The sequence below is a fragment of the Eulemur rufifrons genome, chromosome 20 (assembly GCF_041146395.1).
Source record: "Eulemur rufifrons isolate Redbay chromosome 20, OSU_ERuf_1, whole genome shotgun sequence".
Taxonomy (NCBI): Eukaryota; Metazoa; Chordata; class Mammalia; order Primates; family Lemuridae; genus Eulemur; species Eulemur rufifrons.
The window spans coordinates 35,529,271-35,554,746 of record NC_091002.1 but is presented as its reverse complement, the minus strand read 5'-3'; the positions used below and the strand labels follow the sequence as shown (position 1 = coordinate 35,554,746).

General features: G+C 37.0%; 1 protein-coding gene across 2 annotated transcripts in view; it reads left to right on the top strand.

Annotated features, from left to right (window-relative positions):
* Window positions 1-22,995, top strand: part of TASP1 (taspase 1) — a 172,613-nt gene extending 149,618 nt beyond the window's left edge. For both annotated transcript variants that reach the window (XM_069495684.1, XM_069495683.1), the window contains 2 exons: window positions 3,431-3,504; window positions 21,955-22,995. In XM_069495684.1, coding sequence (XP_069351785.1) covers window positions 3,431-3,504; window positions 21,955-22,047 — 167 coding nt within the window. In that variant the 3' untranslated portion in view covers window positions 22,048-22,995. The remainder of the gene's footprint in view (window positions 1-3,430; window positions 3,505-21,954) is intronic.
* Window positions 22,996-25,476: the final 2,481 nt, after the last annotated feature.

Genomic DNA, 25,476 nt, shown 5'->3' with positions numbered 1-25,476 from the left:
AACGGTATATAACAATCCTCATTGTTCCTGGATTCTCTATTTGTTAATTTGCCTACTAGCTAAAATTTATTTGTAATCCCCAAACCAGTATTTTTGGTACTTTCATAGTCATTTGTAAATATGAGTCCTGATGTGCACATTCCCAGCTGAGATAAACAAGGTGATGCTCTGCTTTCTTGTTTTAGCTCTTGTATTATAAATGTGTCCTTTTCACAGTCTATTTAGTGCCATGTTTTCCATCTTTTTGTGCTTTTCACCGATGATTTCTCTATTTAAAATCACCCCCAAGCATAGTGCTAAAGTGCTGTTTAGTGTTCCAAAGTGCAAGAAAATGGTGGTGTCTTACAGAGAAAATGTGCGTGTTGGCTAAGCTTCATTTAAGCATGAATTGTAGTGCTGTTGGCTATGAATTCATTGTTAATCAACAATATGGAACATACAGAAAAAGGAAGAGGAAACTCACTGATCTGTATATGAGGCTGACCTAAACCATGCTACTTCCCTTCTCTGAGCTTTAGGTTCCCTGCCTAGTCTTTGCTGAGTTCCACTACAAAAGACAACAGCTGGCACATGATAGATTCTCCGTGTTAGTTCCTTCTCCTAATGCTTCCCTGAAGTCCTCTACCAAGACATAATTTGTTAAATTAACTTGCATTATGTATGCACTAAAAGTAATAAAATAGTTTCTTTTCAAAACCATTCTATAATTTAAATCATAGATAGTTTCTTCTTTCTCAAGCTAGCCTGAACTAATAACTGATCATTATATACTGATTTTAATTTTTGGTGTTAAAAAATAATGTGTCAGTACAATGCATTACCTTTTCGGGAGGATGGAATGAATATTTTTAAAACCAGTAAAGAATGATTTTCTAGACATTGAGTTACTTTCTTTAAGAACTCCTAAATTCTCTACTTAGAAACCTTATTGAAATGCTTCAGTATAAAAATAATTATGTAATGAAGTCAAATTTGTCTTCTTTTATAAGCCTTATTTTTTATGTATATTACATTTTCTCAAAGGCTACATTTATAGGGAGAATAATGCATTTAAGGCTCAATAAGGCTCAATAACTCATTAAAATGGTCTTTTAAAAAATAAGTTGTTTTTATCCTTCACTCTCATGATTATAGTGCTTCTATTTCCGTGTATTTTTCTTGGCTCATTCCTTAGCAATTGTCCCTTAATATTTGGGGCATGAGGAAAAGGTACAACTTTAGAAATGCCTTGCTTTTGTATTTGAATACAATTCACTGTCGCTACTCTAAGAATTTCAGTAAGACTTGAGTGCCTTTGCTCTGTTAGGCAATTTAGACTATACCAGCCCTTGCTCTGGACTTTAAGATTTTTGAAGTTCAAAGCAGATGTGTGTGGAAGAAAAAACATCTGGTGAAGAGAACTTGCTTCATTGCGTGACGCTGTTTTCCTGCACTCTTCAGTGGAGCGTCTGTTGAGCAGGTTGGCAGGTTTGATAATTAATTAATCATGAGGGAATGAGCCCTGTATCTGAGGAACTCCATTTTGCCCCTTACTCTTCTTTCTTCCCCACATGTCTGGCAGAGCCTTCAGAGTGTAGATCACTGATCCCACAGTTGTATCTCAACTCAAACACTTGTCTTTAGGCTTAATTAGCTCAGTGATATAAACAGAAGGATGGCCTGGGAGAGAGAGTTTAGCATTGAGCAGTATAGTTTTATTATCAGAAAATTTTGAAATTTTTGTTGAAGTACATCAAAATTTTTTAAATGCCTTAAAAAATTCGGAATTTTGAAGGTATGTACTTGAATGTGTCAGAGTTTTGTGTATCTCCCTAAATGTTTGAATGTTTCTTTTTGTAAATTTTTATAGATATAATTTCACGCTTACAGAAAAAGTTGTAAGAATAGTACAAGGGATACTGTGATTCCTTTTCCCGGATTCACCTGTTTTCATTTTCTTCCATTTGTTTTTACATCTTCCCTCTCCCGCCACATACACACTTAAACATGTGCATTTTTCCCCCTGAACTATTTGAGAGCAAGGTGGAGACATCATGCTCCTTTACTCCTAATGCTTCGGTGTATATTTCTTTAGGACAAGGCCATTCTTCTAAATAATCACCATACAGTTATCAAAATCATAACATTTAATATTGATACAATACTACTGTCTGGCCCATAGTCCCTTTTCAGACATTATCAATTGTCTCAGTAATGCCCCTTGTAATATTTTCCCTCACCTCCGAGGTCTAGGATATAATCCAAGGTAACACATTGTATTTCGTTGTCATTTCTCCTTTAAACAGGAAGTTTTAAAGGAGTTTTTTGTGTTTTTTGACTTTGACAGTTTTGCAGAGTTCAAAAGGGTTATATATTTAGTAGAGTGTTGCTATATCAGGTTTGTGTGGCATTTCCTCGTTCAATTCTGGTTATGCATTTTTGTCAGGAACACCACAGAAGGGTTGTGTCCTAAGGCATTTTATCAACACGCACATGGTATTGATTTGTGCCTTATTCGGTGATGTTAGCTTTGCTTATTTGGTTAAGTTGGAGTCCATCAAGTGTTTCCACAGTGAACTTACAGTTTCTCCCTTTATATTTAATAAGAATTTTTTTGAGAGATACTTTGAAACTATGTAAATAGCCTGTCCCTCTTCAAATTCTCACCTACTAGTTTTGGCAACCATGATGATTTTCTAACTCTTGTTACTTCTATAATTATTGGTTGGCATTCTGCTGCAAGGAAGAGCCAAGAGCTTTGTATTCTCTTCCATTTATTCATTTATATGTTTAGATAAGTATGGGCTCATTGGTTCTTATTTTGTTCAGTAGTTACAATTTATTACTCATTATTAATTTTGATAGACACTGCTTTTGCCACTGAGAGCCCTTCAAACTGACTCTTGGGTCCTTTTGATAATTCCCCTTCATTCTTACTTTCTGACACAACAAGATGTGTTCCAGGTACATTTTATATTTTCTCTGTCTCAGCTCTGGAATTGACATTTCTCCAAAGAATCCTAGTTCCTTTTCGCAGAGAATGATATTTAGTAATTAAGACATTAAGACCTGGTGTGTGTGCGTGCGCATGCGTATGTGCACATGTGTGTTTCAGTAAAGCTATACTTTGGAATATCACATTTACTAAATCATTGTGTACGGTATATATGAGTGTGTGTGTTTAATGTTACAAGTTTCAAACAGAAGAGCATTTATTTTGCATGTAATAATCATAAGTTTGACAAGAAAGAAATACATTTTTCATTTCACAGTAAATGGCATTACACAGTTTTGAGTAGTAAATCATCTTGACATTTATGAAGGAGCAAATGGAAAGTGGGGAACTGAGTGTGTTAAATATAAAGCTATCTTTAACTGTTCTATTAAAAAGCAAAGATTTATTTTCCATCTGTGATCTGAATGTGCCTATTTGTGTTCTCTTTCACGGTAGTGGAATTTCTGTGGAGCCACACGACGGAGAGCATGTGTGTTGGATATATGTCAGCCCAGGATGGGAAAGCCAAGGTAAGCTGGGGAAAACTGGGTCGTAACCTGAAAACCTTGTAGCCATTGCATAAACCTCTAACCAGCTAAGTTGATATGGATGAAGTTTTTCAGCCTCTCTTGGGCAGTAGCTCTGTAATCTTTATAAAAATCTGATTAAGAATAGTTAACAATCCCAAAGAAAGACAGCATATCTCTTTTGCTTTTGGTGACAGAGCAAGGGGGCTTAAAACTTTTTTTTCCCATCTTGCTCCTCTTTGTCCATTGTGAATAAATGGAAAAGAGGAAACTGGGGTTTGGGAAGAGAAAATGGGAGTAAAGGTGATGAGTTGACATAGATCGGTGATTCTGCAAGGAATATTGGAATAGATAAAAGGTAACTGGGGCAGGGTGAGTTGAGTCCCTGGAAAGCATCCTTGCATGTTTGGTGGAAGAGGTGACTGACATGCTTGCAAGTGTGACCTGGATCACATTCCAGTGTTCTGGCATGTCCCAGCATGTTATCTTCATTGTCAGAGTCTAAGATCTTTGCCTCTGCATGTCACGTGCCTGTGGCACATATTGTTCAATGAGTTACAATAGTCACATAGGCATCTATACACTATCTCTTAAGCTGCTTGGCTTCCCTGGACTCTTGATGGTTGAGTAGGGGAGTAAGAAATATAATTTGTAGATTTTATTTTATGTTGGCCTCATGTTCTTATTCATAAAATTTTTAGAAACAGCTGTAGTAGATGATGTTTACTTGGCATTAAAGTACCTCAATTGCAAAGCTGTGAAATTGGGCAGCCTCTTTTTTAAAGAAAATGAGTTATTTTGCACATTTGGAAATAGAAAGTAAGGAAACTTCTGATATAAATTGTCTGATACAGATTGAGTCATAAATACAGGGTAAGTACAATAAAGAATACTTTATTACTCATTTGTCATGTAATACTCATACAGACCGACCTACTCCTGCATATTATATGGCAAACCAATAGCTTCACAGGGCTTCTGTGAGAACAGTGTATAAGAGCATTTCATCAGACAAGGATTGGTATATATTTGTGAAAACATTGCTGAGATCCCTTTTATCTTACCCTCACCTAGTACAATATTTATATTGTATTAGTAGACCTATTTCATAAGAGCACGCATCAAGATTGCTTTGTTTTATAATCTGTAGAGAAGAGGATTATAATTGCCCTTATTAAAGGTGATTTAAGGGTTAAGCACTGTCTAATAGAATTTTCTCTGATGATATAAACATTTTATATTTGTGTTGTCCAACATGGAAGCCACTGGCCACATGTGGTTATTGAGTACTTAAATGTGGCTCGTTTGATTGAGGAACTGAATTTTAAATATTACTTAATTTAAATTTAAATAGCCACGTGTAGCTAGTGGCTACCATATTGAACAGCGTAAGTTTAAAGAATGAATGGGAAAATGGTTATTCGGATAAGTATTTTCAGAACGTTCTTTTCTTCTCAATGACAAAACAGTTCCTATATATAAACCAAGCCTGAGAAGCTCCAAGAATCCTTGCATAAGAATGGCTTGCAACCTTCTAAGTTTCTCTCACCCCTTACATGTTGATTCTGAACTAACATTCTGTTTAACAAAAGACCACGTCTGAGGTGGACTTCAGCACTGAAGCCAGAATGGCAGGGTACAGTCATTGTTATTAGGTTCCTTGTATAGAGTTGTTCTTGTTATCCCTGCTGGTGGCCCGTGGAAGACACCTTACTATTTAACATGAAATATGAGTAGTAAAGAGAATGGAGAGTCCTACATTGAGCCCAAAGATGTTTGGCCTCCAATTGTATTGCTTGACATCTGGTAGACATGGTTTTCATATTGTTGTTAAATTCTCCAGCCGGTAGTCTTGATTGAGCCAGCAGATACAGCTGCTCCTGTTGCCTCACATGTAAATTATATTTTTGACCTTCCTTGCAGAAAGTTAATCCCTCTTCCTTTCTTTCTTCTTTGAGCCTGTGACTACAAATGCTTTCCAGAAAAATACACAAACAAACACAAAAAATACCAAAAATAAAAACACTAATGCTTTGGCTACTGAATTCTATTGATCACAAAAATCCTCTCTTTGGTTATAGAATCTGGAATTTTATTGTGTTGCAAGTAGGACAAGTTATAGATGGGAAGCTGGGCTCAAAAGAGAAAGGCAGCTATAGCAAAGGTTGTATTCTTTTTAAGCCTTGGGCCTGCCCCACCTGGTGTCCTACCTTCTATGAAATAATGGTTCAATTAGTGGCATACCTGTTCAGCATGATGACTGGTTTGTGAAGCATGCTCTCCCATAACGTTGAAAGCCACGGTTACAAAATGAGTAAGGAGGCATCTTTAAAAACTTAAATTTTTTACATTTAAAATCTATTTTTAAAAGGTAAAAAAAAAATTTTACCCTGCTTTTCAAAAATTGCCTTCTTTCTGCTTGTTACCCAACTCAGAAACCAAAGCCACCTGGCCCTCTGAACATTTTATATAAGCTAGCTGTGTTTAATCCAAGTTAAAGACTTGAATTAAAATTCACCTCAAAATTATAGTGCTTAGAAAAGGCTGGATAATAATAAATATCATTTTAACAAGAATCCATATATAATTTGAATAAGTTGAACTAGGTTCTTTTACAGTTGTCTTTCTTTTCTTTTTTAAAAGAATGTTCTTGTAATTATACAATTTAATTTAATTCCTAAACTCCTTTTGTACTATAAGATAAAGAGATTTCTTTTTATGGAACCAAAATTAGGGCATTGATACTAGTTGGATTTTAAAACCAGATTGGCCATATCCTACCCAGATAGCAGACAGTCAATGAATAGTTTTTCATAAATACTAGTGCATGGACTACTGTAATAGGGACAGATGTTAAAAAAATGGCAGAACTTATTCAAGTATAATAAGTGAAATAGGTTTCTTTTACTATATAGAGGTCACTTTTTATAACAATAGTGGAAATATTGTTATAAAAATTCATCCTTGAAAAGGAACAGGCTGTTTTATAGTCTTAAAATGTCTCTCCATAGGTTTCTTATTAGTTGCAAGGAAAAATGATAACTGTATAATGGAGAAACCAGGCAACACCTCGACCTGGTGATCAACATGAACTCACCAATGAGTGGCAGATGGACAGTATGTGCCTCTGGACACAACATCACTCGTGTCGTATTCCATCTGGAAGTGTATAACCTAAACCTAATCTTGGGAAAACATCAGACAGATTTAAAATGAGAAACATTTAGGAAGAAAGAAAAAAGGGACTATGTTCTTCAAAAATGTCAATGTTATAAAAGACAAAGGTTGTGGAAATATTCCAAATTAAAAACTACTAAAGGGATTTGACAACTAAATGCAATAACTAGTCGTAGACTGGACATTATATGGGAAAAATGCTATAAATGCATTATTAGGTCAATTTACAAAATTAGAATATGGATAGCAAAAAGTGTTGTATCATTGTTAAATTTACTGAAGTTGATAACTGTATTGTGTGTAGGGAAACATCTTTATTTTTAAAAATTACACACTGACGTATGTAGGGGTAAAGAGCCATAATATATACAATATCTTCTCAGTGGTTCAGAAAAAAATATGTGAATGGATGAATGGATTGATGGATAGATAGCAAATTACAAAGCAAATGGAGCAAATTGTTAACAATGGTGAACCTTAGTAAAGGATGTATAGATGTTCTTTGAACTATTCTGTAATTTTTAAATTATTGTCAAATAAAAAATTTTAAAAAATATAGCTCTCGGATATTATGGCACATTTGATTAGTTCTTTGGGCCTTGCACTTAAAATGCAGTTCAAAAAATACCCACCCTTGGTTTATAACTAGGTGTGCATTGCATGAATGATAACATTCCCCAAAACTACTGACATGTTCTCATTTTGAGTTCCTGACTGGATTGACCAAAAAATATTCGGATAATAATACATCTCTTAAAAATATTTTATAAAATCTTTCTATGGTGATAAGTCTGTTGTTTTCTAGCTGGATCTAAGAAAGGTTAAACTTTTTTATTATCAAGGTGCTGTCACATTAGGATGTCTTGTAGAATATTGCCCAGCTTTTAGTTTTTATTTTTTCATTCACTCAACAAATATTTATTTGTGATGTTGCTTTGCCCTGTATATCAAGCACTGTGCCTCACTCTGACACAGGGTAGTGAAACAGGACAGATATTGCCCATGCCATTATTTCCCTAATCTAGGGAAATCATAGGGCACTTGATGGTACCTCAGTGATGTTTACATTTTGTTTTGAACATTTTCTTTTTTTATGCAGTAAAGTCTTCTGAATAGGAAATTTCTTGAGGTCCTGGCAAGATTTCTATCCTTGGCATATCTGATTAGTTCTTTGGGACTTGCAGTTGAAATAAATAAGTATTGGTATGGTTGCAGCACCAGGAGTTTGGAGCTTGAGTTATCCCCCACTTCTTGCACACTGTGAGACATGCTGTGTTCACTCTGCTTCTCTGGATCCCAGAGGGCTCATCTGTAACACGAGAATAGGAAATCCTTCCTTTGCCATTTAGGATTTGGTTTCATGGGTATACAAATTGTTAAAAGTCATCAAACCCTTTACTTAACATCACTGTACTTTCTTGTATGTAAATCATACCCCTGCTTTTTGAAATTCTAAAAGAAAAAAAAAAGGTATTAGCAAGACTCTTTTTAAGCAGGCAGTGTCATGTGGTGATGGACTGAATGGATTTTGGAGCTAGTCAGACTTGGATTTCCATCCTGAAGCCCTGCTTTATAAGCTGGGCATGTTGCAACTTGGACAGTTGGTTTCTTCATCTTTAAAATGGGAGTGCTACTGATGCTTTGATAGCATTCTGAAAATTAATTGAATACTACGTGAAGTGCATATAATAGATGCTGCATTAGTTGTGATAGGTGATGGTAGTGACAGTAGTAGTGGTAGAGGAGGAGGTGATGGTGGAAGTTGTAGAGAATCTCTCAGGGCCATCACACTACCCAGCTCCGTAGGACCCATATACACAGCAGTTATGCTCCCAAAGGTGCCATTTACATTAACTATTTCCAAGAGTGATACCACCTAAATTTTCACCCTGCTTCCCTGGTGGATATGGTAGTGCTTATTACATTTTGACAAGATATAACTCTAACTTGTAAATATAAACCAATTGACAAGTGAATTTAGAGATTCCAGAACAGGGAAAAGAAGTTGAAACTACAAAAATAGATGCTCCTCCCCCAACCCTGCAATTCAAGCCGATATGGTGGTAATCAGGGAGCTCTTTCACAAAGCTGTCTGACTGGAGGGGATAAAGTGGGGATGGCTAATGGGTACAAAAATATAGTTAGAATGAATAAGATCTAGTATTTGATAGCGCAGCAGAGTGACTATAGTCAACGATTTATAATATGTAATATTTTAAAATATCTAAAAGAATGGAATTGGAATGTTGCTAGCACAATGAAATGATAAATGTTTGAGGTGATGGATACTGCAATTATCCTGATTTGATCATTACGCACTGTATGCTTGTATCAAAACATTATATGTTCCCCATAAATATATATACCTATTATGCACTCATAATAATTAGCAATAAAAAATTTCTCTTGTGTAAGCTTTGAACATAGGCAGTCTTCTTGTATTCTACTAAGCACTGGACATGGAGTGCCTATGGGTGTGTTGACCATGAATTCCTTAAAAAAGACTTCAGTGCTGTGATAGTGGCCAGTGACATTTTGTCACTGAATGGATGTATTGAACCACATGGATTTATTGAACCATAGTATAGATTTATCAAGAGCCTCCTAGACTAGATGCAAGACAACCTTAGTCTAAACCAAATTTTAACTGCTCTTGATAATCTAGTTCTCATTATTATCCAACGACTGAAGGTGTCTGATCTCTGGCAGGAAGCCAAACACCTCAGGATGGTAGTTTAGGTGCCACTAATAAGCTATGTACTAAGAAAATATCCCAGGCAGCTAAATTTGGCAAGCACACTTATGAACCACAGGAAAAGTGGCTAATCAGTGATTTTACTTGTACCTTTTAAGTTTGCCCAGAATTTCAAATGTAGAAAATTGTGTTTCTTTTCCATGCTCTTAGGGCTGCCAGGATGATCCCATTGGGTCTATTTAGAAAGTTCTTTAGACAAACAGAAGGTTGAAGAAGATGGAATATGTGAAAAACAAACTTTAAGACAGAAGTTTCCTCAACCTCAAGTTAATTTTGAAGAGTAGTTGGTATTTTTATTTTTGCCTAATTAGTCTTACGCCATCAATTTCTTACAAATGATTCATTCGACATTGCTCCAAAGCAATAAATAGAATAACCACAAAGAGGGAATTTACTGTGTTGACAAGAGCATAAATCTTCTCAGAGGTATGAGCCATATTTATTCAAATAATTCTTATTTTAATCACAGTCTAGTGTTAGATCCTTGCAAAGATAAATGTCTATTACATGGACTTGTAGACTCTGTGTTAGTTGAAATGAAGTGAATAAACTTTTTTTCTTTTTTGGTTATGGCAATTTGAAAAGTAATAAAAACAATAATTTCTCTATGTCTACATTGTTGCATAGTTATCAGTCACAGATGTGAACTTTAAAGTGTTACTTTGTTACTTTCTAGTACCCAGCATTTTAGTACAATATGTGTCTTGTCAGGCAGACTCCTGCCTGCTGTTTAACAGGACATATAACTTTGACATGTAAATGAGAGAAATGTACTTAAAAATGATTGACCTTATTACCGCAGTGAGTGAGTAATGATTACATATAGTATTTTCTTTCTTTTGGTTGTAAAGTAATAGACAAATGAAGAAAGGAATCTTCTCTTGTTTTTTTTGATCTCAAGACAAAAAAAGGCTATGATCTTGGTCATGTCATTCTTAGTTTTTGCTAACTTCCTAACTTTAAACAAGGTATTGGTTTCTATGATTGTAAATATTGATGATCCCCTGTTGATTTTATGTTATAACAACTTTTATTACATTATTTTATTAAATAGGTGAGTGACAGGAATGGAGTCTACTAGGCATATATTATATGTGGAGATACTAATGGCAACACAGGGCTGAGTGAATAGTAGGCATTTCATAGATGCCTCTTTAATGAATGAGTGCATGTTGAGGTTTAGGGTAGAACTTTGAGTCAAGATGATTGTTTGGACACGACATTTTGTTCCCACTAGCCTTCCTTCCCAGTAACCAGTTTGAGATCGAAAGCTGGATTCATCAAATCATCTTTAAAAAAAATAAAATTTACATAAAATACAAAGTTTACATAAAAATTTTACACAAGATTTAAACATTTTAAATTTTATATAAAAATACGATTTTTTTTATCCTGATTTCTTTTCTCCTATAAGAGCAGATTTGACAACACTGGGTCCCACTTTCTATATGGCAGTGATGGTTGGAATCAAATGGTAGGCATCCTGTTTGGTGAGGCATGGGCACTCCACTTTGACAGCCCTATACCTGGCCTGTTTCATAGGCATTTGAGACTGACCCGCATTGTAGGTTTTAAACCCTAAGCCAAGTCTATCTGCTAGAATACATTTTCATTTCAGTACCATTCATTCAAATAACATAGTTTCTGTCTTTTTAAAAGTCTTCTTCCTAGAGTGTTCATTCTGTTTAATCCTAAGGATTAAAATTCTTTTATGATAGTTACAATTTATAACTTTTATGTTCTGTAAGTAAGGCAATACTGTTAATTGGCAAAAACTTAACATTTTAGTGTTAACTAATTGAGGCATTTGGCTATGGCTGAGCTACTCTCTCTATTTACATTCCTTTCAAATACTTCTGGATGCAATAAGTGGTAGGTACTGACAATTTACTTTTATGCTCTTGAGCTGTCATCACTGTGCTGTACATGCTTGGGCTGTACCGTGTGCTGCAGTGATGAGAGGATAAAAAGAAACTTAATTTAGGATGATGGTTGTATTAACACTGTGCTATTAGGAGATGTTCAGAGTACTTGGAAATAACTTTTTCTTCACTGGAAAATAGAAAATTAATGTTATTTTAAAAGTAACAAATGAGAAGCCCAATAATTCCCTAATTTCTTCCATTGATGGCTCTTGTGGATATTGTAGTAAAATTTTGAACAGCTAGAACCTACTAACTGCACTGCTCCATTAATAATGTTTATGATATGTATTTTTAGGACAAAAATGAAAGCTCTTAGCAAAACAACTTCTTTATAGGCAGTTAGTTATAAGACCCACTAGCCTCTGAATAACAAATCCCAAATTCCTACAAACTTCCAAGCTCCATGGTCAGACAGAAAGGCCTGGTCTTTAAAATTATGAACTCTGAGTTATGACAAGTTCCTAAATCTAGCAATTTATGTTTTTTTTTCAGCAGGCCATATTTGGGGAAAAATATAGTATTTTCACCATCAAAGATGACAAAAAATGCATTTTTTCTTAACGTCAGTTAACCAGTATTAGAGTTGATCAAGAATATATTACAGTGACTAGTAATGACTGACTAGGAAGGAAGCCTTAATTACTCAGCTTTTGGATTTTAGCTATTAAAAATTTCAGTTTACTTAGGAGAAGTTTGATAAAACACAATATCTCATTTTTACACAAATTCTTTACTAAACAAATACTGGTGGATCCTTCTATATTCAGGTACTTTTCTGAGGACATAATAGTGAACAAAACAGACAAGAATCCCTGTACTTGTGGGCTTACATAGTAGCCGGGGAAATAAACAGGATAAGCAAGGAATATACTATGTTTGTGATAAGTGCTGAAAAGAGACTTGAACCTAGAGAGGGGGTTGGGAAGTATAGTGGCTCCAATGTTAGGTAGGCCTCACTGAGAAAGAGTTATTCCAGTAAAGTCTTAGAAGTTCATGGGAGCAAGGCAAGAACATTCCAGGCATAGGGTACAGCAAGTTTAAGGGCTCTCAAGTAGGAGTGTGCCTGGTGTGTTGGAGGAACAGTGAGAAAACCAGTCCTAGTGGGTCAGAGTAAGTGATGGAGGGCCAGATAGATCATGGATCATTTACTTTCTTATAGGCCATTGTCAGCATTTTGGCTTTTCCTCTGAAATGGGAGCCTGTAGAGGGTAATGAGCAGAGGAGTGACGTGATCTGACTTACATGTTAAGAAGTGACTCTAGCAGATGAAAGGGAGGCAGGGTGGAAGGTTGTTGCCACAGAGGTGAGTTACTATAATGACTTGGATTAGAGCATTAGCCACATAGGTGGTAAGAAGCTGTTGGCATCTATGTGTGTTTTAAGATAGAACCAGCAGGATTTGCTGATGGATTGGATAGAGATATGAGGGAAATAGAAAAGGCAGTGGTGAGTCCCAAGATTCTGGCCTAAGCAGAAGAGTGGAGTTGACAATTTACTGGGGTGAGGAAAAAGGTGAAAGAGGAGGAAGAAGACTTGAGAAGAAGTAGCAGGAGCTCAGTTTTGAACATATTAATTCTGAGATACCTGTTAGATATCGAATGGGGATGTCCAGTAGGTAGTTGCATATATGTGTCTAGAGTTCAGGAAAGAGAACTAAACTGGAGATATATATTTGGTAATCTCAGCATATAAATGCTTTTTTAAAGCTGTAAGATGGGATATGGTCATGAAGGGAGTGAACACATACAGGAGAAAAGATCCACGAGGAACTCCCACAGTTATAAGCTGGGGAACCAGCCAAGGAGACAGAGAAATTATGATCATAGAGGTCAGAGGAGAACCAAGTGAGTGTGCAGTGTCCTAAAAACCAAGGGGAAATGGAATGTATCAAGGAGAAGCGTGTGATCTACTTCATGAGATGCTGTTGCTGGGCCTCTCAAAATTAGGTCTGAGGACAGGCCATTGGATATAGCATTGGTAGTCACTGCTTATCTTGACAAGAGGGGTTTTGGTGGAGTGGTCAAGACAAAAACCTAATTGTAGAGGGTTTCAAGAGAAAATGGAAGTAAAGAAATGGAGTGGTACCTGGAGGAGGAGGTGGGTCTAGAGAGTTACTATTCTAACCTCGATTCCCAGTGCAACCAGATGCTTCATTTTAAGTCTAAAACATTTCACAGGCATTTTTCTTCAAAACGAGTAGAAGAAAAGTGGTCTATCTCTTGAGTCCTGGGATACTTTAACATTTAGTGATTGGGAAGGTTGGGAAGAACCAGCAAAGGTTTGGAGTAGAGTAAAAAGAAATTTTCAGCACATTCTTCGTAGTAGTTTTGGGAGCAACTGGTATTGAAGGAAGGCATTCCTTGACATTTGGGATGAACTGGCATAAACAGAGTAACCCAGGTTTCCTGATTGCAGGATATCTGAACCTTTCTGTGCTCACATGCCTGCCTAGCTCTAAGAAGTGTGGAGTAAGGTGGAACAGTAAGTTTGCTGGGTTTTCCTGGCATTTGCCCATGCTCTTTTTTTTTTTTTCCTTTAAAAAAAAAAAAAAAAAAAAGAGCACCACCCAGGACGTTGCAGAAGTCAGTTGGGCAATGCTGCTATCTAGGTCTCAGTGCCTTAACAGTTTTTTGGCGTTGCATAGGTCCAATCTATAAGAAGTCAGGAAGCATATGATTTTGACAAGGAGAACTTTCTTCAAAGAGTTTCTTGGTGGTTTTTATTTTTACCCCTCCTAAATTCCTCACTGACAGATCAACTGAGATTCTCAGGAAATAGTCCATTACACAAATGCAGTAGTTTCACTTTTTATGATAGTTGAAACATTAGCCTTTCATTTCTGTTCAAATACAAGATGCTCTTTTCAGGTTACAGTAAAGTTCATGTTATCTGGCAGCTTACCAACTAGAGGACTATAACTGACATTTTGGATTTTCGTCCAGTACAAATCATTGGGATATTGAAACCTCCCTACCAAGTTCTCTATGAAGAGGAAACCGGGCTGTCTTTACCAAGAAATGGTGGCCCAGAGCCTTCCCTTACAGACCCAAATGTCAACTCTCAGCAGTAAAATCCTCAGGAGTAAAACTGTCAGAATCAGAAAGAGCCCTGAATATAATTGAGTTGAACTTTTCATTTTTACCTACATGGATGCTGAAACCGAGAAAGCTAGTGACTTCCTCTTCCTGGTCCTGTGAATATCTAATCCATCAACAGCAGATCTGAGGCTCAAACCCAGATCTCTGAGCCACAGAATCATCCTGAAATTTGTTGCTAAGATTTGTGTCAGTAGCTTTTCTGAGCAAGCCCTATTTCACCTGAAAAACTGCTTCATCAATAAACCTCCTGCTGTGAAAGGTATGTCTCTTAAAAGAGCTAGATTTAGAATCCTCCTTCATGGTAAGGCTTTGTGGGAGTAAAGAGAGCCCTAAATTTGGAGTCCAGAGGCTCTTGTTCACGTCTCAGTTTTTCCACTTCCTCTCTGACCATAAGCAAGCCACATAACCGTTCTAAGTCTTGCTTTTTTTTTCACCCCCTGAAAATAGGTGTAGCATACATCTTATACACAACAGGGTACTTTGCGGAGATCTCATCAATGCAAAAGCACTATGGAAAGTAAAGCATTATGCAAATATAGGAACTTATTAAGATTTCACAAGGAGCCTAGTAGTTTCTGCATCCTACAAAGACATAATTGCATTCAGAGCAAGATCCATGTGTGTTTCATTCTTCTGTCTCCCCATAATAAGTGCAGAATAAATATTTGTTAAATCGTGGAGAATTTTTATCACCTGTAGCAAAAGGGAATATTATTCATGACAATTCTCATGGGAGAACTGGGATAATAGGTACTGTGGGGCTTGCAGTTTTATGTGGGAGTTTTCATGGGGCTTTTAAGATAAAAATAGGAGGGAACTCTCATCTGATGTTGCCTCTGACTGAAGTGTGGTGTCAGTAGGCATGGTAAAAGAAGGAACCAAAGTGGCCATGAGACTGGAACAACATGCTGTTCTCATCAGACAGCATTTTAATATTATTTTAAGGCTCTTTGGACATGATATTTATATGTGAGAACAATAGAACTTTTTGCCCTTTATATAGACCTGTTTCAGTGCTAACAACGAATTGTATCCTAATGCCGTCTTTATGTTTTGTCCATGTTTGCCAATGGACCTTTTATGGCATCCTTGTTTTAAATGTGGAGAATGGGATGGGGGCAACATATAGTAGAATGACTACCACGTGGCATTCCATGTGTTAATTCCTCATTCCACTGATATTTCTGATTTGTTAGGTTGACCTTGGGAATTATATCTTCAAATTGCTGTGGTCTATTTATTACTTTTAATTTAAGACAGTGAAAGAATAGAAGCAAATACTTGTTTTTGGATTCATTAGCAGTGTATACACAAACTAAATGAAGTCAGTGTCAGAGAATGTTAAAGCTCTGAGAGGATGCTCTGAAGATCGTCTAATCCGGAGTCCTCATTTTGCATTGCCCAGTATCACACAGGCTTAGGAAGTGAGCACACAGGCTTAGGAAGTGAGCACCCAAAGCTTTTGACCTGTCGTAATGGCTTTCTATTCTATAAAATATATACATTATTCCGGACGATATTAAGAAGGTTCATGTGAAACTGTCAGCTAGTTGACATCTGCTTTCAGGATGATGTCTGAACACCAAACTCTATTTTTACAGCAGTTAACTACATTCCAAGGTTTAATACCACACACAAAGAATTCTTAGAATATACTTATTCACAAGTTGTGTCTCCTTAAAAGACAGCTCTTAAAGGCTATGGGCAGGGAACTTCTGGGAAAAGGATGGGGGATGGCAGTGTCTCCTGATTCAACTCATTAAGAGAGAGAGGTTAAAAAAAAAAAAAAAAAAAAAAAAAAGGCCCACAATAGAAACAAGGCAATAAAAACCAACCAGACACACTTCCCCAGCCTTTCTTTCTGGAATTGGTCATTTAAGGTCTATCATGTTTGTGCCAGTAAAAGAAAGCAGAGAGTGACTATTATCACGTCAGGTAAGAATTGAATTCACAGTGCAGGAATGTAAGATGTGCTCAGCTCATAGTATGATCTCACAGTGCCAAATTTACATTGCTCGGGTAGCATAGTGGTAAATACAGAAGAGAAGCTTAACCTGTAGTTAAATGGATTTTTATTCTATAAAATATGTATATTATTCCAGATTATATTAAGAAAGTTCATGTGATACTGTCAGTACAGGAAAAAAAACAGAAGTTTTCTAGGACTCAATAATTTAGAAAATAAGGAAGCATTAACAAAAGAAGGCAAAAGGATAGCAAAAAAGGATATCTGTCTCTTCAAAAGCACATTATAATGTAAAACTGAGCTTAATACACTCATGTCTCGGTAGGCTGGACTCCTGCTTTGCAGAAGGGGAAATGCCCATGCTGACAAGTTGGCCCTAGTGTTTTCCATGTTCTTCCTAGTGTTGAATTCATCAGAATTTTGTCAATGTAGAATAATAGATATACAGGGCACCCAGCCCTGACTTGACCACTGTTTAGGTTGCTGACCCCTCTGATCTCTTTCTGGAAGAGGGATGCATATGATCAATGAACAGATAATGTCAGATCATACTGTTTCTACATTTTGTATCAGTCTTGGGAAATATGTAGGCTTTTTTTTTTAGAGAGAGATTTAAGGTTCACAACTTCATTATCTTATTTAATTTACTCAAACCTCTTCAAAATTTATAGCAAACCTACAGACTATAGTCAAAAGCTATAAAATATTTAATACACAAATTAAGAATTATAAAGTATCTAATTTGCAATTTTCTCTTTCAGTCCTTCCACCCTGGTTTTTAAAATTCTTCATTCACTTAACAAATACACCAAGCTCCTACCACATGTAGGCTATCTTTAGGAGCTGAGGAGAAAGCGATGAATAAGCAGACAAACTCCCTGCCTTCATTGGGTTTATGTCCCAGTGGGAGAGATAAACAATGAATAAGATAAATAAGCAAAGTAGATCGATGGTTAGATGGTGGGAAGGATATATGAAATGTTGAAGCAGAGCAGATGGTGGTAGTGCAATTCAGGTGGGTGGCCATTGTATACCTTCCTGAGATGGTAGCTTTTGAGTAAAGATCTGGCAGAAGTGAGCCACACCAACGTTGGAAGGAAGATCTTTCTGTAGCAAGAACAGCACATGAATGGCCTTGAGGCAGGAGTGTGCTGTGTGGTTGAGGAGTGGCAAGGAGGCAGGTGGAGCAGGAGAGAGGAGAATAGGAGATCTTTTAGCTCAGCACTAATGGAAACCAGAGCTTATGGGGAATTGTCTTTGTCTTTATATCACTTTCAGATCTCTGTCTGTTATGGACTGAATTGTGTCCTCCAAAACTTGTATTTGTGCTTTTGTTAATGGTTTTCTAATCATTTCATATGGCTGTATTTGTCTTCCCAGCAACATTACATGTTATTAGAAGGCAGTTTGCCAGCATTCTACCACTTTGGTTTTCTCTGTAGCACCCAAGCATGTTGAGCTGATTGTTTTTGAGCCTTTGAAGATTAGTGATATAGCAAACTGGTGTATACAAAGCCCTTAGCAATTATAAATACTTAGCAATTGTTATTTTATCAGTAGCAGCAGAGCAGCAGCATCAAACATACTGGCCTAAAAATGATCATTTTCTTCAAACTTACCTTTTGGCATACAGCTGATTTTCATTAAAATATTTTATTCTATTTTTGCAGACCATTAAATTTTCAAATACAATTTCCAAATTATGGGATATCCAATAATCTGTAAAAAAGATTGTGCTACACAATATTTTGTGATGTGGCTGTATGTCTGAACAATAATATCTAACATTTATTGAGGCATGCTATCTTTACATGTAATATCTCATCTAGTCCTTATTAACCTTGTGATAAATGCTACTGTTATACCCGCTTTAGAGATGGAGGCCAACTAAACAGCAGAGGTCATGCAGCTAGTAAGTACAGAGGCCTAAATTGAATTAGTTATGATAACAGCAGCTACTGTAACAAGCAAATCCCCAAATGTATAGTTGCTCAAACACAACAGAATTGTGTTGCTCTTTCACATAATATCTGAAATTGGGGTTTCTGATTGGCAAAAGAGTCTCCTCCAAGTGGTGATACAGGGTCCCAGGCTCCTTCCTTCTCACAGGCCTCTAGAACATCAGAGAAAAAGTATGGAGAATGGGGCACAGGAAGATCTTCTGCCAGGCCTGTGATCCATATCACCTTAGCCCACTGGCCTGGTTTCAGTCACCTAGCCACACCTAACTTCAAAGAGACTGGGAAATGTGGTCTAGCCATGTGTCTAGGAGGAAAAGGAGATGGCCCAGAACCCCAGACATTCTGATTCTACAACCCAGGCTCATAGCCATTATGACGTCTCTGTGGATTAACTTTAGAATTGGATATAATATATTGTATGCTTCATGCACTTGTTCAGCCACTGGTTGATGAGAACACCTCCACTCTGTTTTAAAATGCTATTTCTTAAGTCTCTCCATTTCCAAGTGGTTTTCCACTGTCATTTGTTCTATTTGTAAATGCCTGCATTGCTTTGACTGTAGTGTCTTGCTTCAAGCTCTATTTTTTAAAAAAGAAAACCAAACCCTCAGAATTATGAAACCAGTGAACCAAATATGTCCAAGAGCTTTTTTTGGATTGTGTCAGTCTAGATTTTGTTTTCCTGATGCTACCAAAGAAGGAGTATGACTTGCTTAAGACAGTCTTTCCTTGACTCTCATGGAAGATCTTCATCAAATCTCATAAAAGTGGAAAGGTGGTTATTTGTTGAGTAGAGAGGCAGAAGATTAAAATATAATCATGAAATTAAGGCTTTGTGACTTTTAAAATTGTATGTTTTCCTAGAAACCACACAAGAGCAGTTGCTAAGGCGGTCATCAAAGATTTTTAAAATGTGAATAGGAATAACGGGAAATCTCAACAACTACTTAGATTGTGATTAGGCTATCAAATAATGATATACTTTCTATACTTTTTCTCATTTTGAAATCCTTGAACTATTAATAAACGTTAATGCAATGTATTTGGTTTTGTAAAGAGATATAGCCCAAAGAGTATTGACTTTGAATAGTCAGTTTAATTTACAAGTTGCTAGTTCTTCAAGGAATGTTAACCTCAAGAATATAAGCTCCAGCCTCAAACTGACTTTCAATTACAGAGACCTAAAAACTCAAACCAAACCAAGACAGATATATCACCAGATGAGAAATGCTCAGATGGGTGCTATAGAAGCTAGGAGAGCTTCTAGGTTAAGTTGGGGACCTGGTCAAGGAAGTATTTCCTTGAGAAAGAGCCAGAAAAGGATATTAGAGACATGGAATCACAGAGCGGTGCGTGAGCAGGGCGTGTGGCAAGGAGTGGATGACCCACAATGTATGTTGGCTGCTTTTTCATATATGATTTTCATGTGTTATTTCTCATGAGCTCCAAATTCCAGTAACAGTGGCCTGTAAAGGTACCTTGTTAAGTTCTTCTGCTTGTAGTATACCCTAGAGACTACACAGTCCTTAGATACTCAATATAAAATACTTTATTGCATTTTAAATGCAGACATTCAAGTTCATTGTAGAAAGTGGTCTATTTTTAGCCTCAAGAGAAATCAAACCCACTTCTCTAAATAATTTTGGAGATAAATACTCATATAAGACATTTTCTTAAGCAATCCCTGCCCTTCAAATGATCTGATGCCCCATTGAAATCTCCAAAGAAAGCTTCAAATATATCTTGGCTCAAACTTTTTCAAACCAAAGTCACTTATTTTCTGATGAGATCATGTTGATGGTCGAAACTGGTGAAGTATTGACATTTGGATGGTTAACCAGTTAATTCTCCTCAACGCCAACATCATTCCAGTGATCCTCTTACCCCAACTGTTAGTGAATTACTGAAAGAATAAAAGTGGCTCCATCAACACTGAGCCCTGGGCATTGTAGGATTTAAGCTTTTCGTGCCTGATGTAACAAGGGCTGCTGGGTAGCAGAAACAAGCACATACTTCCTCTTCTGACTCTTCCTGGCAGGTTAATGAGGCATCACAAGAAACAAAGATCCATGAGTTTGTCTTTCTGTGGACTTCTTAGGTATAATATATCCATATGGTAAGGCCCAATTTGGCCACCAGATGCAATAATGAGGCCGGATTCTGGGGCATGGTTCCCAAAGGCATAAGTCTGGTGGGTGAACTCTGGATCCCAGGAGATACCACAGAGACCTACACTGCTCATCTTTATACTCCAAAGTCAACTGACCTCACCCCTGTACATTACAAGTTCCTTCCTGACTTGCAGCAGAAAAACTAAGTACCCAGAGAACATTTCCTATTCTCTAGAACGTTCCACATTGTTGACTTATGCCAGCAACTCTAATTGGACTTGTGCAGTTAAAGAATTATGCCCACCCGCAAAGTACATATAGCCTACCTGTTATTCCATCTGAAACACATGCTTGCTTCATTTTTGCTTACATAAAAGGATATCAGTCCTACTCTAGGTTTGGCCGACCCACCAGCTGCATCTAACAGCCTCACTCTGGGGACTGGAACTCACTGTGGTTCAGTACGTAGGAAAAGCTTAATTAGAGAAATGGAATTAGAGAGGATTGCCTAAGTTTATGCTGCCCCTCTGTTCTTCTTAGAAACTCCTGACATTTATGTCTCTGGATTAGGCCAGATCACTGAAAAAAGGAATTCCTGGCTGCCGTCATCCTAACCCCTTGTGGAATTGAGTGAAGTGCTTACTCTCTTCCAGTCAAGCCTCCAGCCCCAGCTTCCTTTGAGCAAAGTAACATTTAGACTTACAAAACTCCATGTTGTATAACTGATGTCTTCACTGATCCACTATACACAGTGGATAAAAACCCACAGGAGAAATGGCTCCCTGGCCTCCCTGCTAGGAATAGTTGTTCTCATCTGAGCAATGGGTTTGCTGTGGTCCTGTATACCACACGAACCACCTACCTGATTTTGGCTGCTAGGAGACTGAGAGGCAGGCAGCAATCTGTCTCCAGCATCAGTATCAAACTCCTTAGCCTAGATTTTCTGGGTTAACCTCACTCCTGTCTTTACCTTATTTTCGAAGCTCTTATTTTTCTTTTTTCCCCTCATGTTATCACTTTCTTTAGGTTATTGAATTATCAGAATTTTTATAAGCTACTTAAATTTTTTAAGAAATAAATTTGAGGTATATAAATGAATTAAGTATTCTCAGTTGCTCTGAGTGTTTTGAGGACAAGACGTATATAAATTATTAGTTTTCAGATAACTGGAATAGGCTCAATATAGTTGGCATTAAAGTCATTACTGTTGTGTCTGTGACTAAACTATGTGTCTACACTGTCAGGGTCTTGGCTATCTCGGTCGTCTCTATGTGTAGTTGCTAGTGCTCAGTAAATATGCCCTGAGTGATGTGAACAAACAGGATCTTTTGGTACCAAAAGTTGCCATTGTTACATCAGAAGCAAAGTGCAGACTTGGCACTGTGGGTGTTTCCTCCACCCTTATCAGACCTGGGGACAGCACTGGCACCTCTGACGTTCTCCTGTCTCCCTCTCTGCAGACTCACATTTCAAGACTCCCTCCTGGTGCGGTGGCAGGACAGTCCGTCGCAATCGAAGGTGGGGTTTGCCGCCTGGAGAGCCCAGTGAACTGACCCTTCAGGCTGAGCGTGAGGCCTCTGAGATGCATTTCAGAACCTGAGCTTTTTGGGGTTTTTAACTGAAGTTGGATGTTTTATCTTCCTTGTTTTATAATTCCTATTGCAACCTCGTGCACCGCTTGAGACACAAGTGCTGCTGTAGTTAGCGCTTAGTGACAAGCGGGCCTTTGGCGGGTGAGTGGGATTGTGTGTGCATGCGTGTGCGCGTGCGTGTGTGCGTGTGTGCTTGCTTCTCCCTTCATGAAATAGAAATTCCTCATTGTGTAACCTAAGACCAGGAATGATTAAATCGTCTTTACAAAATGTGTGCTTTAACTGTTTACAAGTAAAACCTAAAGTTGCAGGAAACATTTTTAATTTCCTAAAGAGGTACCAACTGTCGGTGATGTAATGTGTCAGAACTGAAGAGTAAATCTACTTGTTTAAATGATTTGACAGTGGTAGTGCTCCATTTAATAATAGTAATAAATAATACAGTGTTTTTATTTGTTAACCAGTTTAAGTGGATCCTGTGGTAACTTAAACTGTTGTTCTCATCCCTCATATGGGGCATTTTTCTTTAACAAAGAATGGTTTCAGTGAAACAATCTAGCAGAAAATTAAGGTCAGAACCTTTTTAAATAATAGTCTGATAAAGTTTGTACTTCTTTCCACAAGCTTTTCTAAGTCTAAATATTGCATAGCTTCGAGCTGTATGTACTATATAATGAATGAATATGTAAAGAGAACATACAGTAATGCACAGTCCTTAATTTGTGTATAATGAAATGTTATTTACAATATAACTGTAAATAAGAAAGCAAACTTTATGGGAAAATTCAATATTATCTTTGTTTCTTGTTTAAATATATTTTTAAGATAAAGGCACAAAAATAAAAGAAGCGTATTACTGGGTATAGTGTGTGGCTCCTCTTCACAGACTAATAGATTTTCTTTTGAATCGTAGATTGGAGACCTATTTTTTATTTTGTTCATAAAAAGTTACCTCTTCCAGAAATCATACCATTATCCATCTTGCTGTTGATTGTTGAAAATCCAGTCCAGGGCAGTTACGGCAGACACTAGCAAGATGAAAGCTGAACTTAGTACATGATCGAATGGTCAATATGGAAATCCCTAAAATTTCCAGTGTAATTTGATAAAAATAACAAAGGCAAGGAATAAGAACAACTTTGCTTTGAAAAATTGTAGTGGCAGCTAAAAGCTCAATGGTTTCAGTTGATAAATTGCTTCTAAATGTTATATTTAGGGATTCTGGAGCCACATAAGAAAACCAAGACTTATCCTTTTGATTTTTTATGTAAGAAGTAGTTATCAAGAAGATACTAAAGATAGACTCGTTTAGGGGGAGGAAGTTCCCTGCACCATATAATCATGGCTCTGGGCGGTAACTGATAAAGCCCCAGATGAAATTATACACTTGACATCGATGTATGGCCAAATTATAAAGGAAAGACAACCAAAATGGAGTGGGTGTAAATATGAATAATTTGAGAGTTGCTGATTTATATTCCTCGTACAGGCAATTACATTTGTCTTGCTGTGTTCTCGTAGACAGGTTGGTGCCGTAGTATCTGTTTCTCATTCTTAATGAGGCTGAGAACTTAGTAAGAGATGGGCTGGCTGGTGGGGGCCTTTGGCTTCAAAAGCTTTCAAAGACCCGTTACCTGTTGGCAGGGTTTTTTCGGGAACTGGATTGGATCACATAAAACTATCAGGACACTTCTGAGTCTGAAAATCATCTGACCTGTTTCACCAGGAATGCCATTTCTTTCATCTCCTTTTGAGTTTATTCCATTCATATTTAAAAGTTTGAGCTTGTTAATGACCCCTTTTATGAAGAGTTTAAAAACTGGTCAGTATAAAAGAGCACAGCCCCTCCAAGAGCAGTTTGTCGAGACTTTATTCTCCGATTTTCTAATTTTTTTTTTTTTAATTTAAGGAATATTGTGAAGCCATGAGGGAAAAAAGTCACATTCAAAATCATAGAGGCAAACATATGACGGGTAGTATAAGTTCCTTCATTGTGAGATCAGATGTTAAAGATCAGCTGCTGGAACCAGAGGATAGTGACAGATACAAAATCAACTTTATTTCACATGAAAGTAGAAAAGGTAGAACAGATAGGTATTTTCCTATTTTAGTTATGAAGTTATTTTACTTTATTCTCTAGTCTGACTTGTGTCACCAAGATCCTGAAGTTGTATTTTAGGATGGCCATTTTTAATGTGGATGATTTTAACTGTGTGCCCATATTTGATTTCTTTATAAGTTATGAACATTAGATGTTTGGTTCTCTTGAGTATGATTAAGCCTGGTCTGGATTCCTCAAGGCCATCACTGTGACCTTGTTCTGGTCTTGGAAATAGCGTCTTCAGGGCTTTGTGGGGGTTGGGGGTTAGGCTCACTTAAAAGCACCCAGAGTGAGCACATCGTCTACTTGAGTCTTTGTTCTCCTCTCCTCAGCTCTGCCACCTCTGTCTGCAGGCCCTTTCTCCTCTTTAAATTGTGAACTTGAACTTGAACTTAAATATCACCTCTGTTAGAACTTTGTACAAAAGTATGTATAAACAAGTCCTAAATGCGGGTCTGAGGAAATTGTCTATGAGCAAAGTGAATGAATTTTGGTTTATGGATATGAAGATATCTCTTGAGGCTACTTGAAAGTCTTTTTTGTATAATTCCTAGTTTTCCCCCATGTTTGGGAGTGGTAATGTTGCATATCACTGACCTGCACGTAAGCAAGGTTACTGTTTTGACACTGGATGGAGGCAGGGGAGGAGGAAGAAAGGGAATGAAGAAGGGACGATTTAGAAAAGCGTTAAATTGTTCTTGAATTTTGAGAGTGTATTTGATAATTGTGGAATCTTTTTTTTTTTTTTTTTCTTGACCTGGTCATTTTTATTACAAAAGAAGTCTGAAGTATACTTATTATGAAAAATCAGAAAATAGATAAGAAAAATCAAGAAAAAAATTAACTCATGGCCCTACTTCCCTAGAGACACCAGTTAATAACACCTTATAGACACTTTTTATGCATAAATTGTGTTTTTGACACAAAAATGGGGCTCTATCAAACCACAAAGTGGAGTTATATAATCTGCAGTTTTCATTTAATAATGTCACAAAAAGATGGCCAGACCTATAGGTTTATACAATATCTGACTTCCTTTCCATACAATGCTGGTTCAGCCAAATGCTACTCCATACATATACTTTTATCCTAAAATTTTTGTGGAAATCTGCTTCTCCCTCCCAGGAACACTGGCCCAAGAAAAGGCTGAGTGCAGAAGAAATGAACACCTGTATGCATGATTAATTTGTTTTACTTTAGTTTTATTCTAAACTCTCCCCAGAAGCTGATTAACCGGGGAAAGGAGGATGGGGTGGGTGAATGTAGTGGGCTATAGGTGGGAGTGAATG